Source organism: Marmota flaviventris, chromosome 12 (assembly GCF_047511675.1).
Source record: "Marmota flaviventris isolate mMarFla1 chromosome 12, mMarFla1.hap1, whole genome shotgun sequence".
Lineage (NCBI taxonomy): Eukaryota > Metazoa > Chordata > Mammalia > Rodentia > Sciuridae > Marmota > Marmota flaviventris.
Genome location: NC_092509.1, coordinates 97,016,578 through 97,033,430, shown reverse-complemented (window position 1 = coordinate 97,033,430; position 16,853 = coordinate 97,016,578). Strand labels below are relative to the sequence as shown.

Here is a 16,853-nt window from a genome sequence, read left to right as displayed (position 1 = left end):
CATGCTGTTATACTGTTGAATCATGATAGGTGGTAGAGAGATAATAAGTGAGGTTTAGTCCTTGTATTAGAGGAATTCTTAACTTTGGGTTTTTAATCATAGTTTACTATAATTTTTTTATGGAGGAATAGCTAATTGATTTTGCCCTAGAAAGCAAAGCATTTATATTGGAAGTATCTATAGTAATGGTATATATAAATTGGATACTAGAGATAGAGTGTGATTCTATCACATGGGTAAGAGGAAAAAGGACATTGGGGGCAGTCTAGACGGAAAGAGCAAAGGCATATGTGGAAATATCCAGACATGGTTAAGGAAATCTGGTTCACTGGATATGTTGAAGAGCCAGCAGAATGAAGTTGGAAAGGAGCTGGGAAGGATCGGGGGATAGGGCTTAGAATATTATGTTAAGGAGTTTAAACATTTTCCTGGGTGTGAACTATAGAGGGTTTTAAATAAAAGATTAGGGAGAGGAATCAGTTCAAAATAAGATGTATGATTTTGAAGAGATCGACATCAAAGACAGGAAAACCAAATAGTATATCCAAAGATAATGAAGGCTTAAATTAAATTTTTAATAGATTTTTATATGTACTTTTTCACATTTTAACATTTGAAATCAGATTTTCTTCCAATTAATGCTATGTCATAGTTAAGTTGGTAAACTTTTTTCATTCTTAGAAGTATATATACACAACAATGATGTAAGTTACTAGTAGTATCTTAGATTTGGTGAAATGTGTTAGTAACAATATATAGCATCTCTTGAATGGTTACTGGGTGTCAGGAAGGTAGTAGATACAGTCATCCAGCATTTGTCACATTTAGTAACTCACATGAATGTGATCCTTACAATAGGCCTGTTGATGTATGTTTATATCCCATTTTATATAAAAAATATCATTTAAGTAGTTAGGCAAGGTCACACTACTAGTTCGTGGTGGAATCAAGATTATGAACCAAGGCCTGTGCTCCAGATTCCAATCTTTTATCATTTTGTAGGTTTTCTGTGCTGTGGTTCCATTGAGGTAAGAGAAGGGTTGAAGGGGAAGGATAGATTTAAAATAAATTTGGTAGTCAGAACTGTCAGGACATTTGCTACAGGGACTAATAAATACTCATGGAATTTGGATAAAAGGTACTATTTGAGATCAGCACAATTCTCGAGAACATTCTGGCTGCCAAGAAGCCTCACAGAATATCTTTATCTTGGTGAATTCACTGTGGTTCAAATTCTGATTAGAATTGGTCTTTTCAGTGACTCTAGATTGATGGGCTTGGGCAATAGTATTTAATAAGTGATTTACTGAATGTTATTAAGCTTACAAGGGAGTGATGTGCCAGTTTACTAATTCACAATGGGAAATGTACCTCATTCACATTCTAGGCTCAAATGTTTTTCTTATCACCAAGTTATTTCCCTGTTCCTTCCACTAACATACAAGGGAAGATGAATGATAACCAGAAAGTGACTAACTAAATATGTGATTAGAAAGGGAGAGTTAAGCACCCACTTACGTAATGCTGTCTGGCCAAGGTCCTATGGTGTTTGGATGGGTCAGGTTCTTGGTGGGATATCTTTTTCCCTGGATATAACACACACACACACACACACACACACACACACACACACACCATTTTTCCCCATCATGTTAGGGAGAAATAAATGAATGAATGAATGAATTAATTCATTCATTTTCATCATGTTGGGATTTGAACCCAGGGCCCCGTGCATGCCAGGTAAGTATTTTACCAGTGAGCATCCCCAGCCCCTGTATGATGCTTTTAATGTGCTGCCATTCTTATTGTTTTGAGACCTTCCTAACTCTGATCCCTGCCTTGTGTTTCTTTTTAAAAAAACCTTAATACTACCTGTATGGTTCCATACTGTTTCATAACTCTGCATGTATCTTTTAATATATTGTATGTTGCTTTTAGAGTTTAGTTGGACTTTAAAAGACTAATATGAATTCTGATTTTATTACTGTTAGATGTAAGACCTTTCTGAGCTTCAGATTCTATGTGTAGAACAGTGTAAATGACCAACTTTCTCAGCAATTGTGATATTGTAGGTATTTAATAAGTGATTTACTGAATGTTATTAAGGTTACAACGGAGTGATGTGCCAGTTTACTAATTCACAATAGGAAATGTACCTAGCATTCACATTCTAGGCTATATCTTGTAGGCAATAATAGTATGTTATTTTACTATCAAACCAGACCAGGCACTTGACTACTATAGGTTTTATCACTGGCAATCTTACTGTGTTCTTGATAGACAAACTGTAGAATATAATGGAGCTTTCTGAGATACAGAAAATGTTCTGAATCTTCATTTTCCAATATGTGGCCATTAGTTATGTCGCTTTTAAGTACTTGAAATATGGTTAATGAAAGAGAGGAACTGAATTTTTAATTTTAGCTACTCAAAATTATAATTTTAATAGCAACATGTCACTAGCAGCTACTGCATACCTCTAAAACGTAGATGGCTTACAACAAATTATCTCAATTTAATTTCCTTTTATTGCACTGTCTCTGTGTGTATACAATTTTTGGGTCATTCTGGGATTCCTAGCATCTGTGACAGCAGAGGCCAAGATTCTAGGCCTTTCTGTGAAATGCCTGTTCATCTGCCTCGAACCAGGGTCTTATTTCTAAAATGTTGAGTAGTGTTTCTCAAAAATGAGTACACTGACTGGTTTGGATATGACAAAAGGAGTTTGCTGATATATTCAGAACACAGTTGTTTTTTGCTTTCTTCTAGATTTTAAGAGGTTACGGGCGTTGAGACAAAACATAGGTACTCTTTGTTGATAAATTTGTCCAACTAATGGTAAGGAAGATAGGATGAACTTTTAGGAATGAATAGAATAAAACAAAAAGTTCTTTCAGGTTATATGAGATCTTCATATTTGAAGGTAATAAAGTAGCTTTAATTTTAACTAAATATGTTGATTAAACTGCATTTTCTTCATTTTACTGGCTATGACACTTTTAAAAAACCAGTTTATTTCTCCAAATCTTGGTTTTCTAGTGCCTAAAGTGGGGATAATATTTACCTTGCAAGATTATAGTGAGGGGGCTGGGATTGTGGCTCAGTGGTAGAGTGCTTTCCTTGTACCTGCGAGGCCCTGGGTTCAATCCTCAGCACCACATAAAAATAAATAAAATAAAGATATTGTGTCCAGCTACAACTGAAAAATAAATATTAAAAAAAGACCATAGTGAGAATTAGATGTAATAATATCTGAAATACAGGAAAGCCTGACTTGATACATTTTATAGTTATTATTTTATATCAATAAAAATAGCCATGGAAATAACTTTTTTGTATATTTAATGGATATTTGTTTTCGTATGTTGATACTCAATCTTTTTGTATAACCAGACCTCTTTTTGGGGTCATGCATTTTCTTGAAAACCAAATGATTGTAGATGGACATTTAGAATTCATTTGGTATGTTTTGAATATGGTTGGACCTCAGAGGTTTATGTGTTGAAGGCATGGTCTCCAGTGTGGTAGTGTTGAGATGTTGGAACTTTTAAGAGGTGTGGCCTAGAGAAAGGAGGTTAGGTTATTGGGATCCTACCATTGGAAGGGATTAATGTCAATTCTCATAGGATGCTAATTAATTCCTATGAGAGTGATATTATAAAAAGAGCTAGCCAGGCTCCTGCCTGATTTACTGGCTTCCTTTCTCACCATGTGATTGTTTCCTCTTACATGTGCTCTGATCATGATACCATCTGCCAATGTTGTGATGTAACCAGAAGATCTTTACCAGAGCTCAGTAGTACTAGTTCCATGCTATTGCATCTCCAGCATATTCATTCCTAAATAAATCCATCTAAATAAATCTCTTTTAAAAATATAGTTCTTACCCTTAGGTATTTTGTTACAGAAATAAAACTCACCGTTGCCTCAGAAACTACATTGTGATTGTGACAAAATGAGTCACTTTATTTCATAGATTCTAAGAGGCACATTTCCCTCTTTCATATCCAAATACCATTAACATTGGAATGCATCTTACAGATGTCATAGTTTAATTGTACATAAAATAATGATACACCTTATAGTATAGTATAGTATCTATAGTATCTTAGATTTGATTAAACAATATTTTATTAATACAAACATCTTATATATTGTAATGCAGTAGCATATTTGTAGGAAACATTATTTGGCCAATAGATAATGGTTAGTTTATTAAAGGTTTGCAATGAAGTGGTCTGTTATGGCTTAGATATGAGGTATCCCCCAAAAGCTCTTGTATGAGACCATGCAAGAAAATTTAGAGGTGAAAGATTATGTTATAACAGCCTTAACCTAACTAGTGCATCAATCTACTGATAGGGATTAACTGGCTGGTAACTGTAGGCAGGTAGGACATGACTGGAGGCTATGGGTTACTGAGGGTATTCCTTTGGGATGTATATTTTGTACCTGGTGAGCAAATCTCTCTTTCTCTCTTTTTCTCTCTGCTTCCTGATTGTCATGGCCTAAACTGCTTTCCTCCTCTACATCCTTTTTCCATGGTGTTTAGCCCCACCTCAGGCCCAAAGCAACGAAGTTGGCCATCTATGGCCTGAGACCTCTGAAACCATGAGTCCCCAAATAAACATTCCTCCTCTAAAATTGCTCATCATTTGGTCACATTGGCGAAAAAGCTGACTAAAACCTGGTCTGATACCCATTATATGGGTCTGGAGTTGTGGCTCAGTGGTAGAGCACTTGCCTAGCAGGTGTGAGACACTGGGTTCGATTATCAGCACCGCATATAAATAAATGCATAAAATAAAGGTTAATCAACTTCTAAAAATATTTTTTAAAATCATGTTTATAATCACATAGGAGATAACTTTGTAGAAATTTTTTATTATTTTTTGTTTTCTTTCAGAGAAAATGGCAAACTTTTACTAAGAGCATGAGAATGAATGTTGTGTCAGCTGTTCTATTTGAGCAAAATCAACATGCTTTACTAACCTGGATGAACTTTACTATATGTTAAGGAGGGCTGGAAGGCAAAAACATGAAGAACTTCTCTTGTATCTAGCAAATGAAAGAGTCTTGAATTTTGTACAAAAAGGGAAAATATAAATGAAAATTGGGAGAAATGAAAAGGGACTTTGTAGTTTGATATTTCATGATCTGGAAATGCTATAAAATAATTCAATAAAAATAACAACAGCTGACATTTAAAATTAGCTGAGAATCTGATCTTAGACACTTAGATTTTTACAAAAGTAAAGTCTGTGTGGTTTGTAAACATTTTGAATTTGTGCTTTGATAGATACTGTGGATTATAAAAGTTGAGGTAATTTTGCTGTCTGTCCTCAGAGACTTCATAGCTGGTACTGTAATAATGTAAGAATGAGCTATACAGACTTAATTAGTACAAAAGAGCATTTTGTTAAAGTTTTATTTTATTATCAGGGTAAGATCCTTTGATAGAGAAGAAGCTGACTTAATCTTCTGTCAGATCTGTTCCAGTTCAGGAGTGTGACTGTGTGACTTTTCAAGGACATTTAAGTTAAATCATACTGTTGGTGACTTTAACATAGGAACGTGATTTTCTTTATTATTGCCAAATAAATCACTTGAATGTCATAGTATTTCTTTCCATAGTTTTTACTCATTATAGGAATAAAATTTGAACTACTTTGTCCGAGAAAAATCAATGATGTTGCTTATGATCTAATAACTACAAAAATGTCTTTCAAATCTAGCTTGCTATATTAATTATCTATTGTTGTATAGCAAGTCACCCCAAAACCTAGTGGCTTAAAACAGTAATAAACATTTCTTGTCTAACAGTTTTTGTGTAGCAAAAATTTGGGAGCCACTTAACTGAGTAGTTCGGGGTCAGGGTATTTTGTGAGGTTGCAGTCAAGATGTTTGCTGGAGCTATAAAGCCTGACAGGGGTGGAGAATCCAGTTCTAGGATGACTCAGATGGCTTGCATGTTTGTGCTGGCATTTTTCAAGAGGTATCAGTTCTTCACCACTGTATCTTTCCTTAGGGCTATTTGAGTTTTTTCATGGTTGGCTTTCCCCAGAGTGGGTGATCCTAGAGAGAAAGGTGAAAAACAGTGTTTTTTATGACCCATCCTTGGAAGTTGTATTCTGCCATTTCTGCAATAGCCATTTTTTAAAAAATGTGTGTGTGTATGTGTGTGTGTATATATATATATATATATACACACACACACATATACACACATATTTATATATATTGTAGATGGACAAAATACCTTTATTTTATTTATTTATTTTTAATGTGGTGCTGAGGATTGAACCCAGAGCCTCACACATGCTAGATAAGTGCTCTACCACTGAGCCACAACCCCAGCCCCTGCAATATCCATTTAATTACATAGATCAGCCCTATTTAGTATTGAAGTGTTACTGCCAAAAGGAAAGAATCATCAGGGGGTCATCTCAGAGGCTGGTTATTACATAGAATATAAAAATCTAATAGTATAGGGAAGTTTTGGAAATAAATAGGAGAATATCAATATGTAAGAGACCAAAATAAGAGGTAAATTTTGAAATGTTGTTGTCTTTCTTGAAGAAGTATGAATTGTCAAAAGAGTAGTACTTGGTAATATCTGGGCAAAGGACTTTTAACCGTTAGTTGGTAAAATGCGAGTCTTATACCTTAGAGAGTAGTGTTAGTGTGTTTAAAATGCTTACAAACAATATCTGGTAGTAGATGTTCAATAAATTAATTAGTATTACTTTTCTTATTCATCAGTATTTGTGGCTATCGTATACTTAGTTGTCACATATATTCAGCCAGATCTAATCTAGCTTTGGCCCCATTGCCCTACTGAAACTAATTCTTGAAAGTCACCAGTGAGCAATGATCCTCAAATCTTATTACCTCTTTTTAATTATCTTGGTCTGTAAGCAGCTTTTGATAGTTTTTAATATGTCTTCCTTCTTAAAATGCTCTTTTACTTCCCAATGGCTTTTTTAAAAAATTGTGGTAAAATACATATAAAATTTATCATCCTAATCATTTTTAAGTGTACAGTTCAGCGGCATGTTTATTCATATTATCTTGGAACCATTACTATACATCTTTATAACTTTTTATCTTGTAGAAAAGAAGCTTTTCCCTTGTTAGACAACAATTCCCCATTTCCATCTCCCTTCAGCTCCTAATGTCCCCCATTCTACATTGTCTTTAGGGTATTCACTAAGAACCTTGAAAGTACCAATCGTACAGTATTTATCTTTTTGTGAGGGGTTTATTTCATTTAGAATAATGTTCTCAAAGTTCATGCATGTGTGGCATAATGCAGAATTTCCATTTTTTTGAGTGAATAATATCCATGCATCTGTTGTTCGATGCTTGGGTTGCTTCTGTGTTCTACTTTTTGGGAATAAGACTACCATGAAAATGAATATTTTAAACTCTTTTGGGTATATATCCAGAAATGAAATTGCTGGCTCATATAGTATCTTTTAAAAACTCTTTTTGAAGAACAGCAAATATTATATAATATAAAATTATTAGTGTTTTTTTATACCATACTATTTTGATTACTATACCTATAACTTTGTAGTAAGTTTTAAAATCAGGAAGCGTAAGTCTTCTGATTTAGTTCTTTCTTTTAAAGATTGTTGTGGCTATCCAGGGTCTTTTGAGAGTCCCTATGAATTTCATTATAGGTTTTTTTATTTCTATAAAAAATATTGGGATAGATGATTCCACTAAATTCATAGAATACTTCTGGTAGTATTGACATTTTAACAATGTTAGGTCTTCCAGTCCAGGAGCATGGGATGTTTTCCATTTATTTATGTCTTCTTTAATTTTCTTTCAACAATGTTTTGTAGTTTTCTTGTACAAGTCTTTCACTTTCTAAGTGCTTTATTTTAATTTTTGGTATTATTGTAAATAGAATCAATTGTTTCCAGGTTGTTATTTCAAATAGTTTCCTTTTCAAATTATTTTGTTAATATAGAAATGCAACTTATTTTTGCATGACTTTGTCTTTGACTTTGATCAGCTAGTTGCTGAATTCCTTTATTAGTACTAATTTTGTGTGTGTGTGTGTGTGTGTGTGTGTGGAGTCTTTAGGGTTTTCTATATATAAGATCCATCTGCAAGGAGATCATTTTACTTTATTCTTGCCAATTTGGATGCCTTTTATTTCTTTTTCTTGCCTAATTGCTCTGGCTAAAACTTGCATTACTATGTTGAATAAAAGTGGAGGAAATGGGCATCTTTGTCTTGTTCCTGATCTTAGAGGAGAAGGTTTCAATCTTTCTCTTGTACTAATTAAATCTATATAACTCATTCTGACATTATTATAGTATCAGTTATAAAGTCTGTGAGGACAGAGAGCAATTTTACTTCAACTTTTATAGGCCACAGCATCTCTCAGAGCACAAGTTCAAAACATGTTTGTAAACTGCACAGACTTTCTTATTGCAAAATCTAAATGTTTAAAATCAGCTTCTCTGCTAAAATTTTAATGTCAGCTCTTGTTATTGAATTATTTTATAGTATTTCCAGTTCATTAAAAACAGGAAAGTATCCTAATTAGAATAAGTTATACTCCATGTTGTGTGTAATATGTCAAATTATACTCCACTGTCATGTATAACTATAAAGAACAAATAAAAAAAAAACAGGAAAGCAATTTTAATCAGTATAGCTATAATGGGAAGACAAGAGCACCAGCATTTCCAGCCTTTTCTTTGGGAATACTGACATAAACTCCAAGATTATATATAAAAAGGGACTAGAAGTGTAAACCTTCTTGGTCAAATTATGGTCTGGTTGATCATTATTTCAGGATTGGTTAAGCAGTGATAAGTAAGTTGTCTGGGGTATAGTTTTGCATCATCACAAGATGTTTATTGATCAGACCTGTTGTTCCTGGAATCCAAGGTGACTGACTCAAAGCAAAGGAAACAGATCCAAAATGAGACAGATGCTAGAGTTTTTACATTTGCAGGCCCAAGGTAAGAGAGTTTTTAGCAAAACCAGTTCCAAGTCTTTGTTACACAATGAATAATTACAGCATAGATCCCTGACATTTGTAGGGTTAGTGTCCTTTTGGCCTGTGTTTGCACCCTGGTCCAGGAACATGTGCACAACTACCTGCCATAGGGCCAGGAGAGAGGAATGAATAGCTTCTGCTGTGCTAAGCGACAAAATTGATTAGGATTCACTCCAGTTTACTATCTAAGCCTTCAGTAGACTCTAGAGTTCCAAAATAGTTATGACAGACAGATTTTGCCATTGAAGTTGTATAGACCAGTGCTTCCTACTCCATCTTCTCAGAATTTCTTGGAAATTAGATTTAAAACAGTGTTAAGGAGAAGTTGTTTCAAGTGGAAGCAATATTTGTAAACAAAGATACAGATGGAAGAACTATTGAGGTTCTAAATAATAATTCATTTTGGCTTGGGAGTCACATTGTAAAAATGAAAAAAGTTAGTCAAATTGTAAAAATGAAACCGGTTTGGAAGATAAACCTGGAAAGATGTAGAGTGGAGATCATTCTGAGTGACTTAAAAGCCAGTATGGACTTTATTTTTGTGAGCAGAAAAATCAGACTAGTGCTTTGGTATTTTTGGAAAGATTGATTTGGAAGTAGATTTAAAAAAAAAATTTTTTTTAGTTGTAGATGAACAAAATACATTTATTTAATTTATTTGTTTTTTATGTGGTACACAGGATTAAACCCAGTGCCTCATATGTGTTAGGCAAGCACTCTGCCACTGAGCCACAATCCCAGTCTGGCAGCAGTTTTTAAAAAGTGTTAAAGAAATGAAAATTTATAGGTGGGTAAACCAGTTGAGAGTCTGTTGAATTAGTTTAGATAAAAGTATAGAAGAGAATGAATGCAGGAGAAGTTTTGGTAGCAAAATTGGCTGAACCAGATCTGTAAATGCACAAGTGAAAATAAGAAAAATTTAAGAATGTGCATTCCTCTAGGATAGAGACTTTTATTTTCATCATGATATGTTTCAGCTGTTTAGAACAATGCCTGGCACACAGTAGGGACTTTATAATTTTTTGTTGGAATGAATGAGACCATGAACCACATTTCCAGTTTGGGATTATTCACAGTGAGATTATGAATTTGTGATTTGGATACTGGTGATGACATTAATAGAAATAAAGATCATGGTACATCAGGTTTTGGGGGAAAATTCTGAACATTGTGAATCTGTGCTACTGGATATGTAGCCAAGGAAATACATTCAGGGATGTCCATATGGAAATAGTGAAAACCATGTTGGGGGGGGGGGGTGTTAAAGTATATAGTGCAGAAATTTATAAATGTGAATATAACATATTCCAAACTAGTTCATCTTATTACAAATTATGTATATTTATATATTTAACATACATTTAATTTAATAAAGTCAATACAATTTAATGTTGTAACAACTTTTTTTTTATCAAATTTTTTTTATTGGTTGTTCAAAACATTACAAAGCTCTTGACATATCATATTTCATACATTAGATTCAAGTTGGTTATGAACTCCCAATTTTACCCCAAATACAGGTTGTAACAACTTTTGCATATTGAATTGCCTCTTACTGTGTACTTTGAAATGCCATAAAAATTTTTTAATGTGTGTGATGTTTTATAATACTGTAGGCTTTAGGTTAATGTACAAAAGCACTTTTCAATTAGTATGATTATAAGAATTTATGTTAGGTTTTTATTGATGTTAAGGATTATTTCTATAGCCAAAACAGATTATTTTTGTTAAGGGATAGAAATGAATATAATTTAAGATGTTGAATTGTGTTCTATATGTGTAGTATGAATTGTAATGCATTCTGTTGCCATATATAACAAAAATTAAAAAAAAATGTTGATTCTTGTACAGGACACGAGAAAATGCTAGATTACTGCTTTTGAGGTTTATAATTTGATTTACAGGTTGCCTTGTGTGTTTTAGCATCAGGAAAACACTTAATATGTAGATGACAAGATAAACTATGTTAGAGGTAATTGACTTGCACATTAGTCATAGACTATCCAGTATTTCTGGTGAAATAAACCTAAAAGGGAATGCAAAAACAGGAAATGGAAACTGAAAAAGAGATAATTGGAGAATTTTTCTAGGGGCCTGTAGGTCAGCATATAAAATATATATTTTTAAGAATATATCTAAATTTCTATTTAAGGGCTGCATTTGGTAAATTGATTCAGATAAAAATGTGTCTATAAATTTCATCATATTGGGAAATATTATTAATGGGTTATGACTACTTTGTTTATGAAAACAAATATTCCTTGCTCTTCTTCAAATGCCTGTTGTTTATTTTATTGTCTATTAATCCACTAGATTGTGATGTGCTGAGTTTAAATGAATGTTGAAATGACAAGTTAAATTTTTTTTTGTGTGTGTGTGGTGCTGGGGATTGAACCTAGGGCCTTGTGCATGTGAGGCAGGCACTCTACCAACTGAGATATATCTCCAACCCCAAGTTAGATATTTTTATTGATGGCAGTGATAATATTTATAATATGTTATATATGAGCCTAATGGGGAAGTAGGAAGTAGGTCTGTGAAAGCGCTCTGTGTTCTGGAAAGGAGATTAGAGATGATCTATTTTGGGTTATTAAAAATTAACAGCATTAAGAAATTTATTTTAATGTTCTCATTAAACATACATGTTAAGTTTGAACTATACCCATTTATATTATATTGTACAAAGTTTAAATTTTTTTATATTGAATAATCTAATTAGGAGATGTTATAGAAAGAAAGCATACTCAACTGGAATCTGCATATATTTTCTTCAGGAGTCTGTAGGTTTCCTATGAGAACTAAAAATATTTTGTGGTTACATAATTTATCATCTGAAAATAAAATAGGAACATATTCTAGGTCATCTAGATTACTATTTTATAAACTAGCAATGCCAGGAGATTGCAATGTCTATGTTTATGCTTGTTGCATCATATTAGCTCCATGTTTTACTATACTACTAAGAGTTGTTAACAACTGGTGACTTGGGGTTATAGCTGAATTTAAGAATGCTTGCCTAGTATTTGTGAAGTCTGTGTTCCATCCTCAGCACTGCAACAACAGCATAACTGGTTGAGGCATATCTCATGCATGATTGATGTATTCCTGCCATAGCCCATGGTATGATGTAATTTGTCGTAGTTCAAATTCTATTATTAGCTAACATTTTTTTCAGCATATTTTTATGTTCTAGGCAATGTCCTAAGTACTCTTCATGTATGATTGTGAGTCAAAATTAGTATAAGAATTAATGTTTTAAGAGTTTTTAATTCTTAATATAGATCTGTAAGCTATGTGTATTCACTATTCCTGTTTTACAGATGAGGCTATTGAAGTACAGAGATAGTTATTTTCCTAGGTTTGCACAACTCCTAAGTGTTAAGAGTTGTTTTTCATACACATTTTCTGACCCCAAAACTTCTAACCACTCTGCTGTGCTGCCTTACTGTATAGTTAAGTGCTTAGAAAATTATTATCAAAGTAGGATAGGCATTCCAAACTCAAAAGAAGGTATATTTGTGTCAGTCATCACTTTCAGCTGAGTGCAGTGGTATACACCTATAATTCGAGCCATTTGGGAGGCTGAAGCAGGAAAATCTCAAGTTTGAGGCCAGCCTCAGCAATGTAGGCTTTAAGCAATTTAGTGATACTCTGTATCAAAGTGAAAAATAAAAAGAGCTGCGGATATAAGCTCCTGGGTTCAATCCCCAGTACCAAGAAACAACAACAGATTGTGAATCTTTTTCCTTTATGTTAATATTATTGGTAGTATAGTATTGGTTTGTGGCTATTTTTATTTATTTAATTTGTAAGATTTTACTGTTAACATGAGTTGTTTTAAGCACTAGGAATTTTGTCCTAGTTTATGTTTATATAGATTTCAATAACAAAAATAATTTATCACTCGAAGGGAGTCAAATGATATGAAAGATTGCTTTTAAGCCTTTGAAAAATCAAAAAACTTCAGGAATGCACATGAATTCATATTGACTTATATAAATTCAGAGTTTTATATAAAGTATTGGATTTTCTTAAAGTAAAAATGAATTGAAGAAACTCCTTTGAATTCCCAGTGTAGGTAAGTGCTTTGAATGGACTCATAGATGAACAGTCCATAAGTACTAATGTAGACAATACCCGGGAGGTTTTTTTTTCCTTGTTCCTGATGTGGACTCTCTCTTATCACAGGCTATAGAATGGTCCTATATATGGAGTTCTCTAGACAGTGTTACTACCAAAAACATAGAATGTCTCTTAAATCAGCGGAAAATGAAGTAGCAGAAATGAGTTGCCAGTGATTTCGCCGAAATTTGTCTTGATTTCATTAATCTGAATGAAGACTATTGTAATTTGTCTTTTTTAAAAACTTTAATTTACTTGAACTTAATTTGGTAAGCTTTGCTTTTGCAAATTTAATTCATTTTCATCACATGTCAGAAATTCTACTTAGTGTGCTTTGTGAATCCTTTTTAATTTTCTCCAGAGAGGAAACTCTTTTGAATTCAAGAACTATTAAGCTCCTACTGTATACAAGTCACTTTGCTTGTTGACAGTTTATTTGGTTCCTGTTAGCATTATTTAATTTTGGCACACATTCCTGTTATACCGCACAAATAGTAAATCTTCATTCAGACATTTGAGCCTCTGATATTACCTGTTGGGATAGATTTATTTCTGTAACTATTCTCTGGCTAGTTTTTTAAAATTATTTTTTTCCTCATATTTTTCTATTACTTTTTTTTAGTTGTAGAAATTTGTTCTGCATTCAGCAACCTTTTACTCATTTATCCTCTTGAAATAGCCTGTCAGAGAACAGTAATCTGACCATACTCTACCTGTATAGGACTTTGATATAAAATTTAAATCTGTCAACTGAATGAAAGAAAGACTTTTTTTTAATGTTTGATAAGCTCTTTAGAAATAACTCCTTATTTTAATCTAGAAGTTAGTGGTCCCTGAGACATAAAATTGTAAAGAAAATACTGAGTGTGTATGTAATGTTCTTAAAAGAGGTTCCAGATTTTTGTCACTGTCACCTAGGGTTGATTACAAAGAAGTTTAAGAATAAGTGCTTGGTAAAAAAGAGAATAATTTTAAAATGTAATCTTAGAAAATTTGTGTTTGACTAATAAAGGTTTTCTAAAGAGTTATAGTGTGGTATAGTGTTTTGTGTCACCATTTCTTTTAACACCAAATGCGTTTCTTTTTTGACAACAACAGCCAGGTCTCCAACAGCAACTGTGTGTCTGACAATTCAGTTCACTTCAGACATTACCTACCTGTTGTTAGCACAGACTCCATAGATTAGTAAGGGTTCTTTATAACTGTCCCTGTTTAAGATGTAAGCTACAACTGGGGTGCCAGACTTCTGCCTGACTGACTGCAAATATGGGGATTCCCAGAACTCTCCCTCAGATTTGACAATTTGCCAGAATAATTCCCACAGAAAAAATACTGAGTGCAACAGATGGATTATAAAAGGGACAATTTTTAAACAATCTAATAGAAGAGAAGCATAGTGCAAGGTATAATGGTGAGTATGGCATAAGAGCTTCCATGCACACTTCTCACCTTGATGTGTTCACAAACATGGAAGCTCTGTGAACCTCGATGTTCAGAGGCTTTTATGGAGGTTTCATTATACAGACTTGAAATCATTTCTGTTAGTGATTGAATTCTATCTCTAGCACCTCTTCCTTCAGAAGTTTGGTTGTGGGGCTTAAGTTGTAATATTTTTTTTTTTTTGTTCCAGGTATTGAACTCAGGGGCACTCAGCCACTGAGCCACATCCCCAGCCCTGTTTTGTATTTTATTTAGAGATAGGGTTTCACTGAGTTTCTTAGCACCTTGCCTTTGCTGAGGCTGGCTTTGAACTCCCTGGGATTAACAAGCGTGAATCACTGTGCCTGGCAAGTTGTAATGTTCTAATCGCTTGTTTTTTCTGGTGGCCAGTCCTTATCCAGAAGATATCTGGGGTCCCTCCCACCATTGATCCATTTCATTAGTAAAACAATACATTCCAAAGGTTTTAGGAGCTCTATGCCAGGAACTGGACACAAAGACCAAATATTTATTTTCTATTATACCACAGTTGCATTACTACATTGCCTTAAATTCTATAGAGTGAATCTTATTGAATATTTTTGAATTTAAATATATGTAATATTAAAACGTTATAGATGTATACTTTTCCTACAAACTTTCATAAAATGAGTTAGAATGAACAGACATGAATTGATTTAAATATTTTAATTTTCATTGGAAATCTTTTTACTGTACATTGTTAGGCTTAGTTAGTCATGGTACTAACAGGTTGATCACTAACTGAAAACAAATAGTAAATTCACTTGGAAAAATGTTATTGGACTTGAATACTTAAAAAAAAAAGTAGATTGTAAGTAGATTACCCTGGAGATTTACTTCTTCCTTTTTGGTACATATGTGCTTGAATAACTGTACACCAGTGGTTCTGAGGAGGGGCAATTTTCCTTCCCAGGGGATATTTGATATTTGGTAATCTCAAAACTAGGAGGTGATATCTAATGTGCCTCGAATCACCAGGGATGCCCCTAAAAACTCTAGAATGCACAACACTCCCTACCCCTAAAGAATAAAGGTGAAGGAACCCTGCTATAGGTCCTTTGGGGAATTGTCAGTGTTTAGATTGTATTCGAAGCAATGGTACTGGATAAAGTCACTAAGCTTTTGACTAACCTCTCAGCCTTGGAGCCTTATCTACTCATTGCTTGAGCCATTTTGATTGATAGGGAGAACTACTTCTTACACCTTTGCCTAACTACTTCTTGAGAGAAAAAACTGTAACTATCTAAATTATTTAAATATGGTTGTTAACTAAGAAGGAAACTATAAAACCTGTAATATCTTTGTAGTTCTAAACTCTTCTGGAGGACCTTATAGAACGCTACTGGAAAGTAGAGATGAGAATTTTAAAGATACGTTGTATAACAGTGTGAATATACTTAACACTACTGAATTGTACATGTAAAAATGGTTAAGAATTTTATGTTATATAAATGTTACTTACCCACTCAAAAACTGTATTTGTGTCCAGTTCTTCACATTTTCTTATGCAGTCCCCAGGACTTTTGCTCTCAGTTTATTTCATTATTTTTTCTTAGTCTAAAGGGCTTATGATCTCTCAGGTGATTTTTTTCATTCTTTTCCAAATGCCCTTTAATTTTAAAGTTTACAAATTGGCTCTCTTGTTAAAGATTGGATAATATTTAATGGATTAGTAAAGTTAATTGATGTATTTCATTAAATTCTCAATTTAAGGAGCTATAAGTAGTCATTATACTGGATATTGGAAAAGAAGTAAATATGTGTATTAAGAATTGTAATAAAAAAAAAAAAAAGGATAGCATTACCTTAGACGAGGTAGAGGGAAGTAAAAGGAGGGGAAGGCATGGGATATGGGGATAAGAAAGATAGTGGAATGAAACAGACATTATTACTTTATATATGTATGTGACTGTATGACCAATGTGATTCTACAACATGTATAATCAGAAAAATGAGAAATTATATCCCATCTATGTATGATATATCAAAATATATAAGTGCATTCTACTGTCATATATAACTAATTAAAACATAAATTTTCTTTTTTAAAAAAGAAGTGTTTAGCTTCAGATGCTTTTGATATAAACTCTACTACTTATTTCATGTATTGCTTTTCTTTCTTTCTGATAGGCTTTCAAGGAAATGCTGTATTCAGCTCAGGACCAGGCACCTTCAGTGGAAGGTAAGATGAATTACCCTTTAGGGTTAGTGACATAAAAGCTTTTTTAAAGGAAAGCTGTGATAA

The 16,853-nt window shown here is 33.3% G+C and overlaps 1 protein-coding gene across 1 annotated transcript in view; it reads left to right on the top strand.

The window, feature by feature from the left end:
• Xpr1 (xenotropic and polytropic retrovirus receptor 1) overlaps positions 1–16,853 on the top strand; it is a 180,352-nt gene that overhangs the window by 10,806 nt on the left and 152,693 nt on the right. The window contains exon 2 of the mRNA XM_027934953.3: positions 16,739–16,790. Coding sequence (XP_027790754.1) covers positions 16,739–16,790 — 52 coding nt within the window. The remainder of the gene's footprint in view (positions 1–16,738; positions 16,791–16,853) is intronic.